Genomic DNA, 26,943 nt, shown 5'->3' on the forward strand with positions numbered 1-26,943 from the left:
GGGAAATGGGATGAGACTCTAACAGCCGCGAATCCCTGAGTTGCGGGGCGCTACGCGGACCTTCCTTCCTTGGCTGGGGCGAGTGACTTGGAACTTCTAGTTTCTTTTTTGAAAAGGTACGTTCTGGGCAACTTCCCAATAGGGGGAGCAGCTCCAACGCGCGTCCCCGGTGCTTATTTGGGCCACAGGGATAAGTTCAGCTAGGGCCAGACATGCCCTGTGGTGGGGGCGCGGCTCGGGTAGTAAATGTCTAGATGTTTTTTTTCGGCGTTGGAGCACTTGGATCCTGCCTCTCTGAATGGTTGTGGGAACCTAGGACTGACGGTGAATGTCAAGTTTTGTTTGTTTTGTTTTTGATGGGGCTGAATATGGCCTATTGGTGATTGGGCAGTGGTGGGGTGGAGGAGAAAGCATCTCGGGCCCTGCTGTGCCTTGGTTTGTTGAGAGTGGGTGGAGGTGAGCCCAAAGTGGGCAAAATATCCCTAGGGGGCCGTTGAGGAATGGCTTGGCTCTGGAGTCGCAGGGGTTCTTAGGACGTTGGGAGATTTTGGCCTGAGACACACATCCTCCAGTGATGGTGGACTGCACTGCTGGGGCCTGCATCATAGGCGTTTTTTTTTTTTTTTTTTTTGACACAGCAATGTTGTCATGACCTTCATCCAGACTGGAAGTTTGGTAATATTTTCATTTATCATAGGCAGTTTTTTAAGTGGGAGCAGGTCTGCTTCCTTGGGGCCCGTTGTCCCAGGGTTTGTTATGGTCCCCGGGCCTACTCTGCTTTATGACAAAGACCCCGGATTTGGTTGTAATGTAAGTGGCTAGTTTGGCTGCTTTTGTTTGCCTGCTTTTCCCTCAAGTGTTGGGGGTCAAACCTCTAGTTTGAGACTTAGCAGTGTTGGGTGGGGTGGAGATCTCTGAGGTCTTCTGGCTGACTCTCCAAATCACTTCTGGTACCTGGTAAGGCCCAGGTATCAAGCCTTTAATTTTGTTTTTCATTTTGGGGTAAGGATAAGTTTTAAATCCACCCAGTAGAATACTACAGTGAACTCCCATGGACCTATTACCAGACTCAACAGTTACTAATTCACTGCCAATCTTGTTTTACATACATCCCCTCAACTTGTGTGTGGATACACTTTGAAAATTGTCACATCCCATAGAGGCTGACCATCAGTAACATTACCCCTGACCCAAGTTGGCTCAGGGCATGGCACTCCACATCTGGAGTTCAGATCTAGGCACTTTCTAGCTCTGTCAACTTGTGAAGATTTGTAACTTTGCCCAGGTTTATCAGAAGGCTTAACTCATGGGGCCTCTGGGAGGCAAAACTTGTATAGTGCCTGGACTTGTGCTGTTATATAGTAAGAGTTTAGTAAGTATTAATTATTACTACTGCTAATAAAGGATGATTTCCCTACTTAATAGCATGTCAGGGCGGGCTGTATTCTGATGCTCACACCTGACTCTGTCCCCAGGGAGCTGTCTACATTCTTCTTTGACAGACCTGAGGCTTTTTTTTTTTTTTTTAAAGAAGAGGAGTACCTTCATTTTAAATTTTGGGATTTTTAGTCTGATATCTGGGGGCCAAGAGACAGCCCTGAAACTCTTACCGCCTGTTTTATCCTCAGGTCCACTTTCTCGTATTCCTGCCTTCCCATGTAGAACAGGAGAGGAACTCTGGGCTCTTGACAGTCCACTTTCAGGTGGGTTCCGCTTACCTTCTGGTTTCTGCAGTGTCTTCTGTGCACCAAACCCTGGACAAATTTTCTTTGCTCATCCTGACGTCTTGTGCGCAGCAGTGTCCCTTTAGAGGCTCAGAGGACTTGCTTGTTTCTGTAGGATGCCAGGGCTGGTTTAAGGGCAGGGGCCTTTACAGGAAGTATTACCCCAGACCAGTGCTGGTCTGGGTTACCGCCATTCTTGCCCCAGCACCTTTTCATCCTGGCTGCTGGATTCCCAGGACTGTCAGCTGTTGTAAAATAAAAAAATGATGATAACTACTACCATTTGCTAGGTATTTCTTCTGTGCTAGGCACTGGGCTTTACAATCTCCATAATATTTTATTCCCTCCACACTGAACATTAAGAATCAAATTTGCCAGAAGAAGTGGCACTTTGTAGAGGTTAAGGAACTTTTACTGTGTAACTTGACTGGGAGTAGATAGAAACAGAATTTGAAACTTCCATCAGTTACCAACATTCTACAATTCTTATTTCATCTGAAGTCCCTCATCTCTGATTTTTTTTTTCCTGGCTTAAGTATTTGGAAGCAAGTCCCAAACATTATCGTTTCACTTATAAATACTATAGTATGCATCTCCAACAGGGAAGAACTATTTTTGAAAAAATAACCACAATACTATTATCATAATCAAATTAATAGTAATTCCTTAATGTGTTCTTTTTTTTTTTTTTGAAGTGGAGATACTGAGGATTGAACCCAGGACCTCATACATGTTAAGCATGAACTCTACCACTGAGCTATAAACCCCCATTCCTTAATGTGTTCTTAATTCTCAGTTTGTTTAAAAACTTTCCCATTTTTCTTTAAAAAAATCATTTCACAATTCAAACCCTGCACTCTAAAAATTTTTTTTTATTGTTTATTATTAATGGAGATACTGGGGACTGAACCCAGGATCTTGCATATGCTAAGCACCCACTCTGCCACTGAGCTATATTCACCCCATTCCTGCACTCTTAACAGTCCAGGTAAGAGGCATGAGAGGGAGAAGTCCCTGGAATTCACTGAGGTGACTTCTCTGTCCCTTCCTTTTCTCGTTACCTGTTTTAGATCTCTTGTAATGACCACAGCTTCCACCCTTTGTCATGAACTGGAGCTCTGAATCCTTTTGGCCACCTTGTTGTTTCTGAGTTTCCTATTGATCTGATTAGCTATGAAGTCCTCTCATTTCCACCTTGGATACACTTTGTCCTTTCCCCTCCCTTCAGCCCCACTCTGTGCTACCAGATGTTCATGTCTTCTCCCCATTCTGGTTCACCTTCCACGCTGCCTTTTCAGTTGTTCCTCTGAGGTAAAAATAATGAATATGCTACTCACTTGATCAAAAGGGCCATGTTTTACTGCTTCTCTCTGACTCAGTCCAACTAAGAAGAGTGTAGGCTCTGGATACAGACTGCCAGGCTTTGAAGTTTGGCTTCACCATGTACTAGCTCTGTAGCCTTAGACATGTTATTTCACTGTCTGTGCCTTCCTTTACTGATCTGTAAAATTGGGAAAATAACAGTGCCCATCTCATGGAGTTTTTGTGGGGAAGAAATGTAATAATTCCTGTAAGGCACTTTTAGTGCTTGGCGTATAGTATGTGCTTACTAAATATTGGCTGTGATGATTAATATTGTTATCTGATTAATATCAATAATCCTTCAACCTACTTTTACAGCCTTACCCCTCCTGCCTACTCCCTTTGGACTCTGTTTTGCAGCCATGTGGGAATATGTTCCATCCCGTGCTCTTTTACTCCTCTGTGCTCTCTTGTTTGGCAGTTGACCTCTGATTGGTTTACTCACACATTCACCCCATTGCAGTGCATGCCTGGATTTCCTCTCAGAGTTACCCTCTGCCCTGTAGCATCAAAGCCCTTTCTCCACGAGTCCTCTGTCTGTCTGTCCCACTGGAGCAGGGAGTTCTTGCCTATCCTGGGTCTCTGCCATGGTGCCATGGAGTAAGTGATTGACTGTGAGGGCCTTAGCAGACCTGTTGTCTGGCTGGAGGACCCAGATGGAGGGTCAGGGGATCTCAGATGGGGAAGTGGGGTTGGGGCATTATTAGGAAAGGCCCTAAATACCGAGTTAGTGAGCGTGGACTTCATTCTGTGGCCATTAGGGAACCACTGGTGGTTTTGAGCTACTTTTGACCTAATCACTCCCTTCAGCTATTATTTCTTTGCTTTTCTTTACAGCAAAACTCAAAAAGACAGTACAGACTTTATAGAAAGTTGAAACTTGCTGCCTTTATTTCCTATTCACTTAAAAACATATATTATTGTATTATTTAATTACTTTCTTTTGGTAGGGGAGAGGTAATTAGAGTTGTTTGTTTTTAGTGGAGGCACTGGGGATTGAACCCAGGACCTTGTGCATGCTAAGTACTTGCTCTACCACTTGAGCTATACCCTCCCTCTTCTCCCATTTACTTTGGAATGCTTTTGTAACCCGCCCTCTAGAAACCCTTCTTGTCAAGGTCACCAAACGTGCTAAACCCAGCGGTCAATTTTCAATCCTCATCTTACTCATCTTGACAGCAGTTGTCATGGTTGGCCTCACCCTCCTCCTTGAAACACCTTTTCACTCAGCTCCAGGACGGTCCGTGCTCCTACGGGCTCCTCGTGTTTCCCCTTCCTCACAGGCTGCTCCTTCTCTGTCTCCTTTGCTGGCTCCTCCTTTTCTTCCTCACCTCCTAACTATGGAGTACCCCAGGGCTCAGACATTTCCTCCAGCTACTCCCCTGCTGGGGTTATCTCCAATCTGAGGGCTTTAAATCCATCCATATGAGGTCTAGTTTGGACCTCTTCCTTCAGTTCCAGACTCATATGACTGCTTGCCTATTCAGCATCATCACTTGGGTCTCTGTTAAGCATCTCAAACCTGATCTCTCCAACATCACACTCTTGATCTTCTCCCTGAGATGCGCTCCAGTCCCAGCTTTCCTTGTATCAGTTGATGGATGAAGTCTTATCCTTCCAGTTACTTAGGGCAAAACAATAGAATCATCTTTCTTTGACTTTTCTCTTGGTCTCAAACTCACACACGATAAGGAAATTCAGGATGTGACTGCCACTCACCACCCCCACTGTTTCCCCTTTGGTCCATTGTCTCTCCCCAGGGTTATTTCAATAGTCTTTTAGTGGTTTCCTTTGCTCTATCCTGTCCCCAGAAGGTCTATTCCTAGTCTACCAGCCAGAGAGTTCTTTTAAGATGTAAATCAAAGCGTGTTATTCCTCTGCTCAGAGTCCTCCAGTGACTTCTCATTTCACTCCAAATGAAATCGAACCCAGCACGCTGCCAGGCTGGGCATCATCTGCGCCCCATTACCTCTGCTCTTGTGTGTCACCGCTTTGTCTCAGTCACGTCCTTCCTGCCCTGGTGAGCTTGTTATTCCTAGAACAGCAGGCCTCCCTCCTGCATTAGGGCTTCTCAGCGGGCTGTCTTTCCCTCAGAGTCCTGTTGACATGATTACCCACATGAATCACTTCCTCGTATCTTTCAAACCTACTCAGTAATCACCTTTGCAAGTCTTGCTTTAAACACTCATTAAAATCACAACTCCTCCCACCCTTTCCAGGCTCCTTCTAGTCCCCTTAGTACTTACCACCATCTGACGTACTGTGTCTTTTTCAGGGGTCTATTTTATTTTTGTTCATCTCTTGCCCACTAAAATGCCAATTACATGAGGGCAGGTATTTTCTGTTGAATTCGCTGCAGTGTTCCAAGTGTTGGACTAGCTTAGCCAACAGCACGTGGAGCTGACTGTGGGAGGTGTGGATTAAGGATGCAGGGCGTGGGCTCAACATCTGGTGACCCTAGTCAGAAGGCCATTGCTGTCTTAGCTTGTCTTAGCTTCCCAGCTGGTAGAGGGTAGTGAGAGATTGGGAGAGAGCACTGAGGTAGACAGAATCTGTAGGCCTTTGTAACTGGGATGGTGTGGAGGGAGGGATGGAGTCAGTGAGGACCCCAAGGTCAAGTGTGGGCAATGGTGTGGTTGGTTCTGTCAGTGAGCAGGCTGAGGAGAGACAGAGCAGGTCAGGAAGGGGGAGAGGAGACTTGGCATTTACTGCTGCCCTCACACTGTGGCCCTCATGTAACAGCTTGCGGGGTCTGCTGCTCTGGCTAGGCTCCCGTGTGTGGGACCCTGTCATGTTCATCACCATCTGCGAAGCTCAGCCCAGCACCTAACTCAAAGCAGATGTTCAGCGTTCGCTGGCGTGAGGTGCATGTCTCTTCACAAATTAGTATTTTCCTTTTCTTCAGGTATATGCCCAGAAGTGGAATTGCTGAATTATATAGTACTTCTATTTTTAGTTTTTTGAGGAATCTCCATACTGTTTTCCAGTGGCTGCACCAATTTACATTCCCACCAAGAGTGGAGAAAGGTTCCCTTTTCTCCACATCCTCACCATTTGTTATTTGGGTCTTTTTGATGATGGCCATTCTGACACGTGCAAAGTGATATCTCATGGTGGTTTTGATTCACATTTCTCTGTTAATTAGTGACGTTGAGCATCTTTTCTTGTGCCTGTTGGCCATCTGCACATCTTCTTCGGAAAAATGTCTATTCGGGTCTTCTGCCCGTTTTTTAATTGGGTTGTTTGTGTTTTTGATACTGAATTGTATGAGCTGGTACTACTTCTAGTTTTTATTTGGACTTTTGAATTCTAGGATACAGTCATGACAGTATAAACAAAGATGGGCTTATTTCCCGTAGATAATCAGTTTTATTAATTTTCTATGTATACCTCCAGTACTTTTTATAAAAGATGATCAGAGATTAAACACACATACATATCCCCATCTCCCAACTTTCCTAAAGCTATCCTTGTTAAACTGAACTTTCTGATTGATGTGTAATAAAATTTATCTACCTCTTCCTTACTGGCTTCTGGATTTTATGTTTTTTTTCTTTTTAAATAGGTCTCCCTCTCCTCGAGATGTGCTCTCGGAACGTGAGAGATGGTGGAATAATGCAGTGCTTACAAGTGGTACTGTCACTTTCAGTCACATTTTATTGTCCAAGGCAATCATGAGTCCAAACCCAATGTCAGGGGCAGAGAATTATACAGAGAAACAAATAATTGGGAATGATGACATAAAATCTACCACAAAGGCCTGCAGACTTGAGGGCCTACAGGCCGGAAAGGAATGAGGTAAAGAAATCCAGGAACTCCTGTAGACTGAGACATTCCCTGTGTGTTGAATGAGGAGGGTGTGAGAGGACAGGAGCCCTGCTGAGGAGGCACAGGCTTAGTTCCCCCCAGAAGGGTCCCGGCAACAGTCAAATTGCTTCTCTGCCCCACAGGTCCTAGCTCCAGGGAAACAAGATGGGCTTTGACAAGTAAGTTTCGGAGAAGTCGCTGCAGGCAGCAGAAATTGATCTTGAGATGAGATAACTTTGACTGGGCCCTCTGGCAGAATTTCAAGGCGAACACTGGGGTGCCTCTGGGGCCATGACGTTGCCTGATCCTTCTGTCAGGGGAGAGCAGGACTGGGAGGAGATTTTGCCTTTGGAGAACAGGGAGGATGTCGAGACCATGAAGACACTGACTCCAAGTCATAAGGCAGAAGGTGAGAGCTGCTGAGGGTCAGGAGAGGGGAAGAGGGAAGAGGGAAGAGGGCTCCAAGGTAAGGGACAGCTTCCTCTATCACACAGGGCATGGGGGAGCTACTCTGGGAGCATCGTGGGAGCCCTGGTTTCTCACAGCTTCTTTTTCTTTCTCTAGGTTTGCCTTCTAATAATACTGACTGGCTTCAAGAAAAGGAGGGAAAGCCCAAAATACTGGTGAGTTGTCGTTACATTCATTCATTCATTCATTCATTCATTCATTTATTTATTTATTTATTTATTTATTTATTTATTTATTTATTTACTTTCTGAAATGCTGGCTTGTTTTCCAGAGAAAGGTGTATATTTTTCTGGGGAAGGGAAAAGGCATCAACATGCAGGCAGTTTGTGCCTGTGTCAAGCACTGTGTTCGTCACTTTATAATGTTTCCTGCATTTGTGTTTAATTTTCCACATCGAAAAATACACCCAAGATTGATATTGAGTCCAGGAAACTTTAAAAAATAAGGAATGTTTTTGAAAAACTGAAATTATTAAAAATCTCAAATGTACTATAAAATTTCACTCCACATCCACACTAATGATACTACCTTCTTCCTTTTTTATTACTGAAATTTTCAAACATATATGCACGTAGAGAACATAGTAGAAACAGGCCCCCAGATACCATTGTCCAGCTTAACAGTCACCTGTAACGGCCAGTCTTATTTCATTTCTACCCCTGTCACACCTCTTATTGGATTATTAGATAAATCTCAGACATCATAACATTTTCTTCCTAATTCTAACAATAGCCGTGAGATGATAGTGGTGGTGGTAACACACTTTGCTTCAGAGAGGGAAAGCCTTGCTCAGAGGCTGTGTGATTTGTGCATGGCCACACTCATCTGGTCCATGGTAGAGCCAGAATTTCAATTCAGTTTTCTCTGACTCAGTAACCTGTACGCAGTAAAGTGAATATCACAGTAAAGCAAGTCACATGAAATTTTTGGTTTCCCAGTGCATATGAAAGTTGTGTTTATACTATACTGCAGTCCATTATGTGTGCAATAACATTATGTCTGAAAAAACAACCTACACACCTTAATTAAAAAATACTTTATTGTAGGGGGAGGGCATAGCTCAGTGGTAGAGCGCATGCCTAGCATGCACAAAGTCCTGGTTTCAATCCTCAGTACTTCCATTAAGTAAATAAGTAAATGCATAAACCTAATTACCAACACCCCCCAAAATTAAAATAGTTGGACAGAAAAATTTTTTAAATACTTTATTGTTAAAAAATGCTAGTAGCCACCTCTCTGAGCCTTCAGCAAGTTGTAGTAGTAACATCAAAGATCACTGATCACAGATCACTGTAACAAACATAATAATGAAACATTTGAAATATTTCAAGAATTACCAAAGTACGACACAGAGGCACAAAGTGAGCAGATACTGTTAGAAAAATGGCGCCAATACACTTGCTCAATGCAGAGATGCCACGAACCTTCCATTTGTGAAAAACTCGCTAACTGTGAAGGGCAGTAAGTGAAGCACAGTAAAACTGAGGTTTGCCCTTGCTGCTCTAGCTTATGAGTCAGGCATTAGAGGCTTTATTTTTAAAAGGTTGTCAAAATACCAGGCAAAGACAGTGATTTTGTAGCTCCCATTTAGGAACCTGAACTCTTCAAAAATGTTTATTCCGGATCCCATCTGTTCACTCCTGCTTTTTCCTCAGTTGAAGTTTTCTTCCGTCTTCTCCTCTAAATCTTCACCATTCCCCAGTGCCCAGCGCAAGCCCCGGGTATGTGATGCTTTTTCCCTTCTCCAGCCCATCTTCTACTCTACATCTCAGGATTCCTCCACAGTGAATCCACCAGGTCCCTGAACACTACTTGAGGTTTTCAAATTGATTAACAAATCATTTCTGCAATGAAATCAGAAGTGTCCGAGGGCCAGGAATGTGTATATGCATCAGTGATGCTCTCCTCAGATTTTAACACAAAGCCGTAGTAATGCCCAGAAGAACTCGGTGTGGAGAATCGTGTACTCCGAGAAGAATTAGACCAACCTCTTGCATATCCAGATTCTCCAGGGCCACCAGATGTGCTCCTCACACTGGGAAGATGGATGGTGACTTGCTGTTCCCTAATTTATTGCTTGTTTATAGGTACCATTTACATTCAGGGATGTGGCTGTGTTCTTCACGGAGGCAGAATGGGAGAGACTGAGCGCTGAGCAGAGGAACCTGTACAGAGAAGTGATGCTGGAGAATTACAGGAACCTGCTTTCGTTGGGTGAGGCTGTATTCTAGCCTTCGTTAATTCAGTAGAGATTTATTGACCACCTACTATGTGGCAGAAAATGTTCTAGACACTTAGAACATGTTCCTAAATGAAACGGTCATCTCTGCCCATGGGGACTTACCTCCTAGTATAAGACAGATTAACAGACAAAAAGCTTTGTATACAGGGATATTATTATTTTTAAAATTTTGCAAATATTTATTTTTAGTTTTTTCCTTTTTTATTGAGGTGTAGCTGATTTACAATATTATATGTTTCAGGTGTACAACATAGTGATTCACAATTATTAACCGTTTTATACTCCACTTATAGTTATTACATATACTAGGATATTATAATATGGTATGTAAGACGGTCGTAAGCAATACATAAAAAAATAAATAGTAAAGTAGAACAAGATAGAGGAGTATTGAGTGTGAAGGGGTGGCTGGCTGAATTTTGAAACTAGATATTTGAAATCATCAAGGAGGTAACATTTGACCAAAGATGTTGTGTGGTGAGGGAGTTCGAACTCTAGGTGTCTGGGGTAAGAGCATTTCAGGTGAGAGACTCATTGGTGCTGAGGCCTTAGGAAGGGGCGTGCCTGCCAGGTAGAAGGAACTGCAGCCGAGGCACAGTTTGCAAGGGGAGGGTAGTGAGAAATGCTTTCTGTGACAGAAGTTAGAATTAAATGTCCAAGTTTGTCTGGCTTTTGGGTTTCATAAGCCATCTTTTTTTCATTTATTTAAACATGCACACTGATTCTTTAAATTTAGGTTGATAAATACTTTTGATTGCGACATGACTCTGGATCAGGGGTTGGCCAGCTTTTTCTGTAAAGGGCCAGATAGTAACTATTGTAGGTTTTGTGGGTGATGCGGTCTCTGTAACCACTCTCAACTCTGCCCTTGTGGGGCTAAAGGAGCCATAGACAATAGGTAAATGAATGAGCGTGGCTATGTTCCAGTAAGAATTTATTTGTGGACACAGAATTTTGCATTTCATGTAATTTTTATGTATCATGAAATATTATTCTTTTGACAAAAGTCAAATAGTTGGGAAAAATCCCAGCTATTTAAAATTTAAAAGTCATTCTAATTATACATTTTTTTTGGTGGTGGGAGGTAATCAGGCTTATTTATTTATTTGTTTTTTAGTGGAGGAGCTGGGGATTGAACCCAGGACCTTGTGTAAAAGTCATTCTTAGGTTATAGACTATATAAAAACAGAGGGTCAGATTTAGCTTGTGGGCTACAGTTTTCCCACCCCTTGTTCTAGACCAGTGCTGTCCATAGAAATATTATGTGAGCCATGTGAGTAATTTTAAATTTCCTAGTCACCACATTTAAAAAAGGAGAAATAGATGGGTGAAATTAATTTTAATATATCTTACTTAACCCAGTATATCAAAGTATTATCATTTCAACATGTAATCAATATAAAAATTAATTAGATATTTTACTTTTTTGGGGTACTAAGTGTTCAAAATCTGGTTGTCATTTTACACTTAGAGCACATTTTCATTCAGACCAGCCACATTTCAAGTGCTCAGAAAACTAGCAGCTGGTGGCTACCACCTTGAATGGTGTGGTTCTACGCATTCCTATATTTCTAGATAAAGTAGGTAGAGAAGAATCACATTTTTTGAGGCACAAACTAGTGTTAGGCAGGAGTTTCCTTAAGAGGCATGGCTGCCTCCCTGATATGAATTAGTCAGATTTGCTTTGTTCCATTTGCATCTTCTTTGACATGTTTTGACCTGATTTCATCTAGTTTGAGCTCCATCTGATTAAGTGTGGATTCATCTGTTTCGGTCTGGTTCTGTGTGTTTTATTTGGCCTTTGTTAGTCAACCTAACTAGATTTTGTTTTTCTCCTGTCATATTATTCTGTTTCTCTGTATTATTACACTTAATGGGTTCAGAGGAAGATGTCAAAATGACCTGTTCAGATTAGTCTTGATATCGAAAGCCTGGATCCCAGTTGCATTTCTGAAGCTGTTTCCTCTGTCTTGCTCAGCACCACAGCGTCCCACAGCACTCCGCTGCTTACTGTCTCCTGTGGGCTTGTCTCATTTCTTTCTTTTCTTTGGACGGTAGGGAGCCACAGGACTAGTGTCCCATACTCTTGTCTCTGTCTGTGTTCACACCCTTAAACAATTTGTGAACTTCAACGATTTTATCCTTCACATATTATAATGAATCCATTTTCTTTGTCACGTTTCACCTGTACTTTATCCTTACACTTCTGTTTGGTTACAGGTCAACACAAGTTTATCCTCAGACTTATCAAAAATTGAGATCATGCTATTTTCCCTCCCAGACTAGTCTCTTTGTCTCTTATCCTTCACGTTTTCATGCTCTGATGCCTCTTCTTCAAGGGTACTGCCTGAAATAACCTTTACAGCTTTCATAGGGGAGATAGTTCAGTTAGCTTAGGCTAGGTAATGCTGTGATAACAAACAACACCAAACTTTGGAGGCTTATAATAGCAAATGTTCATTTCTTACTTATATACCTACTGCTTACAGTTCAGGTGTGTTTCACCTGTATTGGTTCTGGAATCCTCTATCTGGCACCTGGGATTCTTAAGGAAGGGGGAAAGGAGCAGTGATAGAACCACACTGGGCCTGCTAAAACTTGTTCGAAAAAGGCACTAACTTTACACTAACCTTTGTTGCCCAAAGCAAATACCATAGCCTAGTCTGATGACTTTGTGATGGGTTGGTTTGGGTCCAAGGTGCCAAAATCCTGAAATCATGGACCATGTCTTTCTTGTCCACTGCTGAATCCACCACACTTAGTAGAGAACCTAGCACTTAGAAATTTCTAGTAAGTATATGTTTGCAGATGGGCACTCTGAAATTCAAATTTATTTAATATACTCTCTTTAAATACTGTTTCATGTGCTATTTTCTACATTTGGAAGCCCGCCAGACTGAGTAGTTTTTTTTGTGCATCAGTCTTCTTTTTTTGTAATGAGAAAAGTCATGAGGGAGATTTCCACATAGGTCATAGCGACTGTCACCTCCAAGGAGAACAGAGTTGTGGACAGTCTATATCACTGTGAGTGTTGATGGCTTAGTTAATTTAGTAGGAGGAAAAGGCTAAGGGTAATTGAGGCTGTTTACAGAGCAGAAAGGTTCCTAGTCCAACTGACATAGATGTTGTTATGAATTTTCTGGATTGCAGTAGAAAATGGACTGTGTGGAAATGGAATGTAAAGGAATTTTTGGTGGGAAACAAATTGTGTTGTATGTATAGTGTCAATTACATTTGTGGCAGTAAGACACTCTCTGTCCAAGACAAGGCAGAACAGCTTGTAGGCCCACTTAGGGCTTCTCTAACTGAAAACCTTCTCTCTCCAGCAGAACCAAAGCCAGGCATCTACCCTTGTTCCTCCTGCCTTCTGGCCTTTTCCTGTCAGCAGTTCCTCCACCAGCATGTTCTGCAGATCTTCCCACGTGTGTGTGTAGAAAATCACTTCTATCTAGGGGACTCTGGCCTGGGGTGTTGGGGGCAGTGGTGTTCTGCTCAAAGCTGCTGGAGTGAAAGCACAGAAGGTCAGGAGAGAGAAGGTGTCTCCAGACCCTTGTTCGTGAGGGCAGAGGAGAGCCAGCCTGCAAGGGCATTGCCCATCCCACCCCGAGCACAGTCGGCAGGTCCCAGAGAAGGCAACTTGGTTCCAGAAAGAGAGCCCAGCTCAGTTCACAGGCTCAACCCTGTGCAAACAAAGGAGTGAAGGAATGAGAGACCCCAAGATATGGAGGAACCAACTGTCGAGAATATGAACAAGACAGCAGCCTGAAATTAGACTGCTTTACAAACCAGACGGCCTACCCAGGGAAGAAGCCCTATGTCTGCAGGGAGTGTGGGTGGGGCTTTAAGGATAAGTCAGCCCTCATCAGACACCATTGGACACACTCAATGGAGAAGCCTTATGTGTGTGGTGAGTGTGGCCGAGGCTTCAGCCAGATGTCAACCCTCATTAATCACCAGAGGACACACTCCGGGGAGAAGCCATATGTGTGCCTGGAATGTGCACGAGGCTTTAGTGATAAGTCAACTCTCAGGAAACACCAGAGGACGCACTCGGGGGAGAAGCCTTATGCTTGTCGGGAGTGCGGGCGAGGCTTTAGCCGGCAGTCAGACCTCATCAAACACCAGAGGACGCACTCAGATGAGAAGCCTTATATTTGCAGGGAGTGTGGGCGAGGCTTTTGTGATAAGTCCACCCTCGTCATACACGAGAGGACTCACTCGGGGGAGAAGCCTTACGTGTGCAAGGAGTGTGGGTGGAGCTTTAGCCGGAAATCACTGCTCCTCCTGCACCAGAGGACACACTTAGGGGAGAAGCATTATGTTTGCAGGGAGTGCGGGCGAGGCTTTAGCCACAAGTCAAATCTTACCAGACACCAGAGGACACACTGAGGGGGAGAAGCATGGTGTAGCAGGGGTCATGGGCAGGACTTTAGCAATTAGTCAAACCTCATTTTATGCTGGAGAGGAGTGGTCTATGTGTGCATGTGTGTGTGGAGGGTGAGTGAAGCTTCAGAGATGTGTTGGCCTTTGGCAGGCACCGAGGCACATTCCAGAGGGGAGCCTTTGCCCGCAGTGTGGGTAACTGTAGCCATAGTCAGTCCTCAGTGCACAAAGAGGATGCAAAAAGATGGGAGGTGTGTGTGTGCAGGGACCGTGGGGAGGCTTTAGCAAAGAGTTAGCATTTACTGGACTCCAGCAGCCGACTTGGGAAGAAATCATGCGTTCAGGGAGTGTCGGCCAGCATTGGCCGAAGAACCAACAGGATCACTCAGGGAGGAGCTGGGTGTTTGCAGGGAGTGCGGGCAAGGTCTGATGACCAGTCAGCCTTCACACATGGGAGAATCCTTGTGTGGGGACACTCTGGGGCTGCCCCAGCTGACTGCTCCTGGTGGCTCAGAGATGAATTCCTCACTGGACCTGCTCTCAGCCACAAGGAACTTCACCTTCCAAAGGGGCACTTCCTGGCCAACAACTGATCAGTGTGGGGAGACAGAACCTAGCCCTTGACTCTGCTGGGACAACTTCACAGGGTCATCCCAGATCCCGAAGTCCCCATTGGACTGAACCATCTCAAACACAGTGCAGGTCAGCTTCTTCCTCTGCCCAGTAAACCACTCAGTTCTCCACCTTTTTTGTCTCCCTAGGGAGTCCACTCTTAAGATCGCGTAAGCGCATGAGGAGTATGGACAAGGCTTTGGCTATAAGACACCCCTCAACAAACCCCAGAGCATACAGAATAAAAGCTCTGGGTGTGTGTGGGGAGAATGGCTGAGGACTCAGGAGAAGCACATCAAGTATGTATCACAGGATCACAGAACTGCTTATTTGGGGGAAGCTTTACAAGGCAGGGAGGGAGACTGAGAAGCTTAAGCAGTAAGTTACGTCTCATCTTGCAGCAGAGGAGCCACTCAGGGAGGCCTGTGTGGGCAGGGTTTGTGGGTGGAGCCTTAGCCCGATGTCCCTCCTCATGGATCAGTTCGCTACCTCACTCACCTTGCAGAAGTCTACTTACTCCTTATGAGAGTGAGGATGGCAGTAACAACTAAGTATGTTTTTTCCACTTTTTTTAATCAGTTGGAATTAAAAAAGTAAAAGGCTTTATTTAAGTAAGAATGATCAACTTGTTTTATTTTCAAACATGAATTCTTCCCCATGTTTTCCTGTCCTTCTGCTCATAAAATCTTCAGTAAGCTCAGGCTGTATATCTTAGTCACTCTGTCTGGAAAGGAATTCAAGCTCTCAACCTGGATTTCCTGCATGAATTCAACCCTTGAGAAAAAATAAGTCCCAAATCAATCTAGTAGACTTACTGGAGAATCTGAGCCTTTGCGTGGGGAGGAGGATGTAGGTTCTGGAGACATGGTGACTGAGGGGAAGGAATTTCCCTGGTCTTTGGGGGCTGAGTTGCCTCTGCTCCTAACTGATCGCTCACTTTGGCTTCTGTGAAAGCTCCCTTCCCTAGGTTTTGTTCCTTCCAGTCTATTCAGGTCTCTGCTGAATCCTTCTCTATCCCTTGAAGCATTGCAGTTCCCTAATTATCTGTTCATATCCTCCAGTTCCAGGGACCCTTTAAGTACACTCCCTCTGCAGCCTTTCAGATTCCAGGGTCAGGGCCTTTAACCATGCCCAAACTGTTCTCCAGCCATTAATCATTGTTTTGGACCTCTTAGCTACTTCTTTGTCAAATCTTAAGTCTAAAGACCCCTAAACACAGCTCCAGTGGTACATCTCCTTGCCTCTTCAAACCGAGGGTCCAGTCCTGCTTATGACACCCATGTCATCCCTCTACTGGCCATACCCCTGCCCTTGTTTTTCAGCCCAAGGACCCAGCCCTTTAATCACACCCTTTCCTAGTCCTCCTCCCTCAGAGACCAGATTGCCCAGATTTTTGACAACTCTGTGTGCCCTGGCTCTGACTTCTATGTCCTGAGCTAGTAACTCTTGACTGGCGAGGGTTTGCCAAGGCTGTAGCAAATTTGTTTGCTCAGTTGGAGTTTGCCAGATCCACAGAATGGATATCAGGCTTGGAAAATCACAAAAAGCACAGGCTAGTTTTGGTCTTCCATCAAAGGAGGGGGCAGCAAAAGTCCAATGGAGCCACTGGCTCCGAAACCTCTACCAACTCCCTCAGCCATAAAGTCAGCTTTGCAGTGGGTCCTGAGTCAGCTCTGGTGGGGAGAAGGTGTGAATGCTGGGAGTGTGGGCCCTCATCCTTTGCCACATTCACCCTTGTGTCCCTTTGCCAGAACTGCAGGTGTCCAGGCAAAATTTACAGGACAACTTGGGACAGTCATGTGGGCTAGAAGAGAACAGACTTCATAGGGTAGTCTTCAAAGCACTTGGTGATTGCCCAGATGTAGAAGATAGAGAATTTAAAGTGACTTCCACAAACACAGCTTTCCAACAATAGAAACATTTGCAAAAGATAAAAAGCTCCCATCATGCCAGGAATCCAAGCAGAAAGCCAACATCTTATCTGTGTTTCTCATTAAGAATGGTTCCTTCTTTAGAGGGTAGGTTGAACTGGCTAGCCTCTCTTCCCCTCTGAGTCCTGCATTGTGCTGACTTGCAATGGTGGAGTATGTTTGGGTGTGTGGAATGGTGCCACTTATCAATACATTGTCTCAGCTCCAAATTCACCTTTTGTTTCCTAATCTGTGAAAATGGATCTGGGCCCTTTAAATAACAATAATTTTCCTTTGCCAGCTGGCACGAGGTGCATCAGCAGTGGGCTTTGGAGTGACATTGCAGGAGGAAGGGGAGTCTCTTTCCTGGTGCGGGTGGCTCTTTCACCAGGCTCCTGGAGAGTACTTCTTCCTGCTCCCCGGCCAGTGCCGTTTTCTCCCATGCTAAGTGCCTGCAGCACACAGCTTTCTCCACCAGTGGGCCACCTGTGGTGGTGGTGGTGGCGGCTTAGCCAGGAGCCCAAACAGCACAGGCCTGGGCTCCGGCCCAGGCAGCTGCTTCTGCATCCTCTCTTCAGCCCCATGGGCACACACCCTGGGGCCCCACTGGACCAGCTCTCTGGCAGGCAGGTCATCTGACTTTCATCCTGTGCAGAGGCTCAGGGCTTCCCCAGCCTGGTTGCTGTTCCCCTGACCCTCTCAGCTCCACATGCATGCACACCAGGACTCCAGCAGCCTCCCTTAGCTGCGCCAGCTCAAGCTGTGCACAGAAGTGCATTAGTGCTAAACTTAAGAACTAAAACTATAGAACTGTAGCATATGACCACATGAAAATGTACACAAATGTTCATAATAACCCAAAGGTGGAAACAACCCAAATGTCCACAGGTGATGAATGGATGAACAAAAGTGGTTTATCCATATAATGGAATATTATTCAGCCATAAAAAGAAATGAAGCACTGATACGTGCCACAGCAGGGGTGAGCCTTGAGAACGTTATGCCAAGTGAAAGAAGGCAGTTAAAAAAGACCACATATTGTATGATCCCTTTTATAATGAAGTATTTGGAATGTCCTTCAATTCATTCAGTTCTCTGCTCACAAGCCACTCCTCAGAGAGGCTTTTCCTGCCCATGTAGCCAAGCTTGCTACCCATCATTCTCAGTCCCCTCACCCTACTTTATTTATTCCCCCATCACTCTTATTACTTTGTATACTTTTTGTTTGGTGTATTGTCTGCCCTTCTCACTAGAACATAAATTCCTTCAGGGAAGGGAATGTATCCCAGTAACAGTTTATGGCTTAGTAGATGTTAAATAAACATTTTAAAATGCATGCTGGGACTTGGAAGTAGCTGAGGAGACAGATGGCACCACACTCCTGTTCTGACTGCCACCTTGGGCAAGATAACTCATCACACTGAGCTTCCATCTCTTCATCTACAGGTTGACAGAAACAGAGAGACAGAACATAAATTCTAGGGATGGTGTGAGGATTAAAAAGCCCTGGGGTGAAAGCTCTCCTTGCTGGGTTTGAGGAACAGGAAGAGGGGACTAGTGTGGCTGGAGGATGATGAGGAGAATGTTGAGGGAAATGAGGCTGGAGAGGGATGCAGGGCTGGATTTTATTCCACGTGTGCTGGGACAGTTACAGGGAGGTGGACAGCAGGGCAATGACAAGATCTGATATAATCCCAGTACATTATAGAAGGATCCCTCTGGTTGCTGTGAGAGCAGGGAGGAAGCAAAGAGGCCAGGTAGGGCCTCATTCAGTGATCCAAGGCAGAGATGATGGTGGCTAGGACTAGCATGGTGGCAGTGGCGTAAGTGACAACAGTCTGATTCAAGATATTTTGAAGGTGAGGTCCATGGGATTTGCTGACGGACTGGCTATGAGATGGGAGAGAAAGAGGAATCAGGATACTACCAAGTTTGTCGGTTTTTTTAAAAATTAAAATTAATCCAAGAAACCTCTGAGATAGGGAAAGCTGGTAAGAAATGGTTTGGGGAAGAAGAGTGACTAGAATCAAGAATTCAGTTTTCAACATGTTAAATTTAGTATACCTATTAAACATCCATGTCAAGCAAGCAGCTGGCTATAAAAGGCCAAGAGTTAAATAAAGAGCCCAAGGTTAGAGGGATAAATTTGAAAAACCTGAGCATACAGGTAGCATTCAAAAGTAATGGGACTGGATGGGACTGATTGATTCATTCATTCATTCAAGTATTTATTAAGCTCTTGTTTTGTGCTAAGCAGTGTTCTATACCCTTGGTACTTAAATTCTAATAGAGAGGGATAATAAAATAACTAACAAATATATATAGTATATTAGCGATCAATGTTAAGGAGGAAAAATAAAGCAGGGATGGGTGGGAAGGTTGCACGTTTTAACAGGACGGCCAGGGAAGCCCTCAGTAGGAAAATGTTATTAGAGCTTACGTCTTGAAAGTTAGCGCGTGAGCCGCGCACATACCTGGACGCGTAGCATTCCAGGAGAGGCAACAGCAAATGCGAAGGTGCTGAGGCAGAAGCCGTTCGAGCAAGTTCACGGAAAAGCAGGGACCATGCTGTAGAGTAGAAAGCCGGGGTAGAGCGGTGGGAGATAAGAACCGAGAGTTAAGGGGCTGGGGCGTGGGGTGTGGGGGATATGAGGGTGAAGAGGAGAAGCTCATGTTCCGGCAGAAACTAGGAAGATGTCCAACAAAGGATCCTAAGCCTCTCGGAGTTCTGTTTAACCGTAGCGCCGTCCCAAGCCCCGCCCCGCTCGAAGCGCTCAGCTCCGCGCCTTGGCCGGAACTCTAGGGCCAGGGCGCCGGGACCGGAAGCAGCTTTCTACCCGGCCCCTCTTTGCCCGCGGCCTAATTTCCGGTAGCGGCGGCGGGAAGCTGGGTAGTGGAGGGCGTTTAGGCCTCCGCGGAGGCGAATCCGGCGGGAATCTGAGCCATCAAAACCGCCACCATGGTAAGGAGGCGCAGACTTGGGGCGCGGGAGCTCTAGAATCTGTTCTGGGGTGGGGACCGCGACTGATGGGGGAGTACGCCGTGGGTTGGCCGCTCAGGGTGGTGAAGGCCCCAGCCGTGGCCCCTCTGTCCCGGCAGAAAAGATCCAGACTTTGGTTGCTCGGAGGGGTGGGGGAGGGGAAGCTTGGAACTGCGGGACGCAGGCCGGGGTAGCTCGGTGGGGGCGAGGATAGAACTGCGGCTCCCTCACGCCGCCGTAGGCACAGTGCTCGGGATCCCGTAGGAGCTGAGTAAACTTTTGCAGCGTAAATGTGTGTCTGGGGTTTCGGAGCTAGGCGGAGCCACAGGAAGGCTGGGGAAGGTCCGGTGAGAGGCTCAGACTTGGGAAGGCGGGTGAGGGTCTGAGAAGGAGTTGCGGAAATGGAAGGGCTTATGACCGAAACTACAGTCATGGGTCTAGTAGATGGGAAGGAGGGAACGGGAGGGTCAAGGAGTATTTGAAGGAAAAGTTCGACTCATCTGTTCAGCATGTGTGTGTGTTGAGTATGTCTGACTTTTCAGGCGTTGGGGCTAGATAATGCAGTGTTTTCTTTCTTCACCGAGTTCACTATTTGGGGACACGGGTAATATAATTCGGAGTGGTAATTGAGCATTAAGTAAAAGTAACGGCGAGGGGCGGGTAAGAATGCTTTCTGGAGTAGATGATTCCCGGCAGAGTCCTAAAAGATTGTCAGCCTTTTTCTCAGCGAAAATGGGAGGGAATATTATAGATCCGAAGGACTGCAAAGAGCAAATTGTGAAGGGTAGCGCTATACTGAAATTCCCGCAGGGGAAAAGGGAGGCAAGAGGTGGAAGATTAGGTGGGAGGAATTGGCAGGAGTCCGCTTATTAAAGGCTTTACATGTATTTATCTTGTTGGTGATGAGGAATGCCATTGAAGGATTTTAACCCCCAAAATGCATGAACTTAGTTGTGTTTAGAAAGGTAACTGTTCTGTATCTGTTATGTATTGGGTGAACTGGAAACGAGGAAACAGTAGGATATTGTTTGGAGAATTGATTAGAAGAGTTGGCACTGGATTCCAATTGACTAACTTCCGACACAGTTTAACCTCTTACATCCTCAGTGGTCTCATCTGTAAAAGCTGATTTTAAGGGTGAAGTGAGATGAATAGTGCTTATGGCAGTGCTGGCCAGTGAGCACCCATTAAGAGCCAGCTATACGAGGCATATGGACCAATAAATGTCTCCATAAAGGTTCAGGACCTCTGTGGTTAGAAGCTGTGATTACAGTTTGGTTAAAATGGTCATTTAAACAAGACTGAACCATATAATCTGGGTCTCCAGGGTGGAGTCAACATTCTGATCAAGACATATATGTAGGTTCAGAAAACCTGTTTCTGTCCCAGCTCACAAGATGAATAGAAAGCACAGTGTCTAGTACCTAGAAGACACTTGGATGAGTTAGCAAAACTACACTGGAAGCCAGGCTATAAAGCAGAAAATGTTGTTGGGTTAATTAAGAAGTACAGCAAGTTATATATTCTCATTATGTGTTCAAACTGATTAGCACTCTGGTCACCAGAGGTTTTCCTCTCTTAAAGGCGGTCATGGAGACCCCAACAGAAAACTTTTTTTTTAATACTAATTCTTGATTTGGGGATTCCATTCTCACTTCCAAACTGATCAGCTCTTTTCTTATAAAAAGCTCTCTGTTGATTGGATTCTTACTGCCAGTCCCATTCTAGCTCTTTTATTCAGTTTTTTTTAATGGGTTGTTGGTGTTCCATAGCCCTGGAATCACACCAGTAATGTACAGGATGGCAGATGGCTAATCTCTGGTATGGGTGGGTTTCATTAGTTTGGAGACATCTTACCTCTCACAACATAGATAAAGGCAATTGTAATGTGAGAAAGGTGATTTTAAGGGAAGGGGGAATAATAGGTCAGGGCTGAAAACAGGGTGACATGGGAGAATTCCCAGGGAAGGGGCTGTAGCTGGAAGACAGAGCTGAGAGTCTGTTGAGAAAGACAGACATGGAAAAGAAGGCCACTGCAGAAGTTTCAAGGAAAGATCAAGGGTTTGTGGGTCCAAAAGAACTGAGTCTCATTCTTGCTAATTTCTCCTTGCAGACTGTGGGCAAGAGCAGCAAGATGCTGCAGCACATCGACTACAGGATGAGGTGCATCCTGCAAGATGGCCGCATCTTCATTGGCACCTTTAAAGCTTTTGACAAGCATATGAATTTGATCCTCTGTGACTGTGATGAGTTCAGGAAGATCAAGTGAGGAGTGGGCTGTGGGGGGAGGGATTGGGAGGGTGGGGAGTGGATTGGGTGGGTGGGTCAAGTGACAAGTGGTGATGAAGCTGGTTCCTCTCGGCTTGCTCTCCTGTTTTAGAGGGCAGATTTAAATGGGGACGTTGGACACTAAGAATTCTCCTTCCTTAGCCTTGCTCTCTACTTTTAGCAGAGTACAAGTTGTAAGGAGGGCTAGGCTTTTTGTTTCTCTGACTTTGCATGCCCCTGCGTACTGGGGTAAAGGGCTCTCATGTTCTCCCCACAGGTGTGTGAGGGGGGAGAGCTTGATTTTCTGGCCTCATTGCCTATTTGTAAAGCTGTAGCCTAAAGGGCTCTCCCAATGCAGCCTGGTCTGAAACTGCTTTAAGAAGCCTCTGACCCTCTTCAGGGTAAGTGCTCAGCTCCCCTTGTGGGTTTGGGGCCAGTGATTTTTGTTGGCATTTAGAGAAACAATTGGAGATACTTTTCTACTTTCCTACGATGCCGTTTGTCAGTAGGTGACTCCCTTTGCCTTAGGACTCAGATCTTAAGCTTCTAGCCTATTAAAAGATGTGGTCTGGCTTTTCATCCTATTTTACATTCAGGGCATCTTGAGGCCCAAAGAGGTTATGTGGCTGCCATCCAGCTTTCTTTTGCCATATGCAGCTTCCATATTATATTGCCAGTGGCTGTGAATTCCCTTTGATTCCCTCTGGGACTGTTGTTTTCTTTGGCATGAGGTCAAGTAGTACAGGACAGAACATGTGGTCGGGATGGCTGAGTGTCAGGGGCACAGTCAGCCAGTAGATCAGTGTAGAGCTATTTCAAATGATTCTCTTCTTTCTGTCTTGTTAAGTGAAACTAACTTTATTCTAATAATAAAAAAGTGCCTATTGGAAAATATCTTTTTAAAGTATGTAAAAGTATGTGAGAAAAAAATTAAAATACCCAGGCTTTTTTTCCCATTGTGAAAGGGAAATACATGCTTTTATTAAAAAATAAGAAAATATAGATAAGCTGAAAAAGAAAAGTCCATCCACAGAAAACCACTATTAATATAAAATATCATTAAAATGAAACTTTTAAGTTACTTTGAAAAATCAGGGTATTTTGTGTTTCCTTTATTTTTAGGATATTTCCTTTGGCAATCCTTTCCCTATCTTGTTGCCATTATTTTTCCCAGTTTACATTCATTTATATTTTGCTCATCCTTTTCTGGTTGTTGCTGTTGGGAGATTTCTGTTTTTCTTTGAGGACAGAGGTGTACTTTCTACATAGTTAACTCTTTAACTTTTTCCTTTATGGTTTCTATTTTTAATATGAAGTGAGCAATGGAGTTACAGGTCTGTGGGGTTAAATTGGTGTTAGAAGGATACTACATGTAACTGAGTGAGTGGGATTCAGTTGACTTGAAGAATTATTTAGGCTGCCACCTGACACTGGCGAGGCCTTAAGCTGGAGGGAGAGACAGGGTACGTTGAGTGAGCCAGGGCTAGGCTTTCTTGACAACTGACCTGCCTCTTGGTCTGTATATCCTCTTGGCCTGGGAGACAGCCACCTAAGGGGTGATAAGTCAGCCTATGAAGACTCTTCAGAGGAGCTGTCCTAGGGAAGGTCTGTGTACCATTTGTCGGTAGATAGAGTATAAAACAAATCTTGGAGGGCCTTTAGGTAGGTGAGCATGACTTCACCCCTTTTCTGATGCTTGCTTTTTTGTTTCTTCTCCTAAACCTGTCTTTAGACCAAAGAACTCAAAACAAGCAGAAAGAGAAGAAAAGCGAGTCCTTGGTCTGGTGCTACTTCGAGGGGAGAACCTGGTCTCGATGACAGTAGAGGGACCGCCTCCCAAAGATGTAAGTCAGAGCAGAGAGCCAGCACAGGGCCAGGGAGCCTTGTGCAAAGGCGGCCCCATCCTGAGCCAGGCTCTGTGCGGGGCTCTCTCATCGCTGTACTCACAGGCATCCTCTGGTTTTTGTTCCCCTTTTACAGATTGAAAAAAACACATCTTAAAAAGTCTACCTTGCAAGTAAGAAGTAGAGATGAGGAACTAGAATTTGAGGATTTCTAACTTTAAAGCCCTCCCTTCTTCCTTAGTTGTTAATATACATAGTGAGTCATTAGAAGAGGCACCTAAGGCCATCTGGGTCATTTGTTAAATGTGATGACAGTCTAGTTGGACCTTAAAAAGTTGTAACTCCAAACAGAATATATATAGTATAGTTATGGAATAATAGTTAACATTTATTGAGCATCTGCTCTTCAGTATGTTATTTAATCCGTGTAACAATCTTTTGAGATGAACCATTCCCACTTTATAGATAATACAAACTGATGTTTAGTAACGTGCCCAAGATGTCACAACAAGTAAGTGGTAAAACTGGCATCTGATTCCAGGCAATCTTAGTTCATTAACGTCAGCCTACATTTAGAAATAGTAGAGGCTTTAGAGAATCGAACCAAGTTTGTTTTCCCTTTTTCATTTGAAGACATTATTAAAGGAATAATCCTCTTGTTTTTATTTTTGTCCACATATGTGTTGGGTTTTTTTTACTTAATGTGTAATATGTATGTAATATGTCGTTCTGCTTTTTCACTTAACATTGTAAAGTTTTTCCAGTTGCTGTATACTTTTAAAAAGTTATATAAATGACTTAAAGATCCTCTCTCAAGTGAGTATAGAGTATTTTATCTTAGCTATTTCTTTTTGGACGCTCACGTTGAAGTTTTTCCCAAATGTAAATATCTGCAAGGGATGTTATCATATTTTTGACTCACAGCATATGTACCTATTCATAACTCTTGGTGTCTGATTCCAGTAGAATTTGCTACTCTAATGTAGCCCATTGTAAACCTTCTAGTTTTATCATAACAGCGTCATTTGCAGATGAGGAAACAGTCCCAGAATTGTGGGTGTCCTTGCCCACTGTCACCCACCGGGTGAGAATCATAGAGGACTGAACCACATGCCAGGTCAGGTGCTTTTGTCTACCATACACACCCTTCTGAATGGAGCCCTGGCTCTTTGTTTGTTTAATTTTCACAGGCATGCATATAGGTTGAATTGTGGCATGTTTCTCTTGATTTCCTCTTAAATTCTTCTAGCCTGTTAGGCATGCAATCTTGAGTGGAGGAGGAATGGTGTTAACACATAAGGGGTAGGTAGTGTTTATAAGCTGTTACGATGCCCTATAAATCTGAGGGATTCTCTTGGCTCAAAATGTACTTCTGATTCTCTAGGTCATAAGCATTTTAGCATGTATCTTTATTTTTCAGACTGGTATTGCCCGAGTGCCACTTGCTGGAGCTGCTGGGGGCCCAGGCATTGGCAGGGCTGCTGGCAGAGGAATTCCGGCTGGTGTTCCCATGCCTCAGGCTCCTGCAGGACTTGCTGGGCCAGTCCGTGGGGTTGGTGGGCCGTCCCAGCAGGTGAGGAGTTGGGGAAGGGTACCAGCTTCTGGTGATTAAAATAAAAGATTGAGGGTCAAAAGTTTGGGAGGAGTCCAGAATGACCAGCTGATCTTTGTCAGGCAATCAGTGTTTCACTGTGCTGCTTCATGTGTGGTACCAGAGTTAAGCAAAAAAGAAAACATGCTTTTATATATTATGTTGATGTTATTGAAGAGATGCATAACAAAGTATTTTGGCCAACTGTATTTGAGCAAAGTGTTCCCGTGACAACAATTTGAAGCATTCATTTGACCCTTGAACAGTGCAGAGGTTAAGGATGCCGACTCTGCAGTCAAAATCTGCATATAACTTTACGGTTGGTCTTCGTATCTGTGGATTCAACCAAGATTGTATACTGTAGTATGTATTTATTGAGAAAATCTGCATATAAGTGGACCCCAATTGTTTAAACTCATGTCCAAGGGTCAGCTGTTCTCTCTTACAACCTTTTATTACCAGTCCTGTTTGCCTTCTCAGATTTGGATTGGGCATCCTTAACTTAGGCCTAGAAGATGGGAATTGAGCATTCAAGCTTGATCTTCTCTGGCAGATAGTTTTAGATAGGAAGTCTCATGCCATGAGTTGTACCATAGGGGATTTGACATCTGCTATTTCTTTTACCGAGTTGGGGAGGAAAGTCGAACACAGCATCATACTGTACTGTTTTGCCTAACATCTTTCCTGTGTCCTCTCAGGTGATGACCCCACAAGGAAGAGGCACTGTCGCAGCAGCTGCTGCGGCTGCTACAGCCAGTATCGCAGGGGCCCCAACCCAGTACCCACCTGGCCGTGCGGGTCCTCCCCCACCTATGGGCCGAGGGGCACCCCCTCCAGGTGAGGAGCCCATCAGGAGACTGTTGCTAGTTGATAAAAGATGCCTTAGCTGGATTCATGATGAGACATAACCTTGCTGAAACTGATGACGAGTTTGTGTAATTAAGCAGGATTACTCTGAAATCCAGCCTGGCTAACTGACTGTGGAACTAGCTGGACAAGAGCCTCACTTCTTTGGCTCAAGTCTGAGTTTGTTAGGAGGGACTGGGAGAGTGGAATGGTCCATCTGTCTCAGAACCTGGTGGACAGTTTTGTATATTTCCTGCTACCTTGTCAAGACAGACACTTGATCTATATTCTTGGGGCTTTTCTCTTGCAGGCATGATGGGCCCACCTCCTGGTATGAGGCCTCCCATGGGTCCCCCAATGGGGATCCCCCCTGGACGAGGAACTCCAATGGGCATGCCCCCACCGGGGATGCGGCCCCCTCCCCCAGGGATGCGAGGTAAGTGCCTGCAGCAGGACTGTTGACTTCTTTCCCTAGAGCCATGTTGGGATGGGAAATGTAGGGAGATTGGATTTTGACCATACTTTCAGGCCTTAAGCCTAGGAAAGTGAACTCTTAAAGGACATCTTTGTCCAGAAGGGAAAGAGGGAACAAACATTTCTTAAACTGACCTCACCTCCCTCTTAGAACAGTGAGAGCAGCCCTCAACACAGGGTGCTTCTCAATGTCCAAGGCAGTATTCTCAGGGCACTGAAATAATGCATTCTATTGCATGACTGACTAAGGTTTTGGAATTGTCTTAGGCCTTTTGGTTTGGGAGTGTCTGGTAATTTTAAGGAGGGGGCTGTGGGCTTTGCTCTGCGCTATTTACTATGTATCTGTTTAACTCTAGTTTGAGAAATGCTGATGTATATCAGTCCTCTCATTTTATAGATAAGGAAACAGGCCCAGAGAGAGCTCAGTGTCCT

The 26,943-nt window shown here is 44.7% G+C and overlaps 2 protein-coding genes and 1 long non-coding RNA gene across 5 annotated transcripts in view; 2 read left to right on the forward strand and 1 right to left on the reverse strand.

The window, feature by feature from the left end:
* On the forward strand, nucleotides 1–15,213 carry ZNF343 (zinc finger protein 343). Its single transcript, XM_032461977.1, is given in 7 exon segments — nucleotides 1–116; nucleotides 6,652–6,719; nucleotides 7,037–7,302; nucleotides 7,458–7,516; nucleotides 9,449–9,575; nucleotides 12,930–13,289; nucleotides 13,292–15,213. Coding segments are annotated over 5 exon segments (1,365 nt in total). The 5' UTR covers nucleotides 1–116; nucleotides 6,652–6,719; nucleotides 7,037–7,184; the 3' UTR covers nucleotides 13,993–15,213.
* The window catches only part of SNRPB (small nuclear ribonucleoprotein polypeptides B and B1), an 18,317-nt gene continuing 822 nt past the window's right edge, over nucleotides 9,449–26,943 (forward strand). For 2 of the 3 annotated variants that reach the window (XM_006187123.3, XM_032461978.1), the window contains exons 1-6: nucleotides 19,316–19,470; nucleotides 21,602–21,753; nucleotides 23,489–23,600; nucleotides 25,021–25,173; nucleotides 25,890–26,028; nucleotides 26,348–26,473. In XM_006187123.3, the coding sequence (XP_006187185.1) occupies nucleotides 19,468–19,470; nucleotides 21,602–21,753; nucleotides 23,489–23,600; nucleotides 25,021–25,173; nucleotides 25,890–26,028; nucleotides 26,348–26,473 (685 nt within the window). In that variant the 5' untranslated portion in view covers nucleotides 19,316–19,467. Of the gene's footprint in view, nucleotides 9,576–19,315; nucleotides 19,471–21,601; nucleotides 21,754–23,488; nucleotides 23,601–25,020; nucleotides 25,174–25,889; nucleotides 26,029–26,347; nucleotides 26,474–26,943 lie in introns of those variants that run through there. The other variant, XM_032461979.1, reaches the window with a different exon arrangement.
* LOC116657972 overlaps nucleotides 17,167–26,943 on the reverse strand; it is a 12,916-nt gene continuing 3,139 nt past the window's right edge. Inside the window, exons 2-4 of the long non-coding RNA XR_004313171.1 lie at nucleotides 26,188–26,197; nucleotides 25,798–25,802; nucleotides 17,167–17,234 (exon numbers count right to left, since the gene is read on the reverse strand). This is a non-coding gene — a long non-coding RNA (uncharacterized LOC116657972). The remainder of the gene's footprint in view (nucleotides 17,235–25,797; nucleotides 25,803–26,187; nucleotides 26,198–26,943) is intronic.

This window comes from Camelus ferus, chromosome 19 (genome assembly GCF_009834535.1).
Source record: "Camelus ferus isolate YT-003-E chromosome 19, BCGSAC_Cfer_1.0, whole genome shotgun sequence".
Lineage (NCBI taxonomy): Eukaryota > Metazoa > Chordata > Mammalia > Artiodactyla > Camelidae > Camelus > Camelus ferus.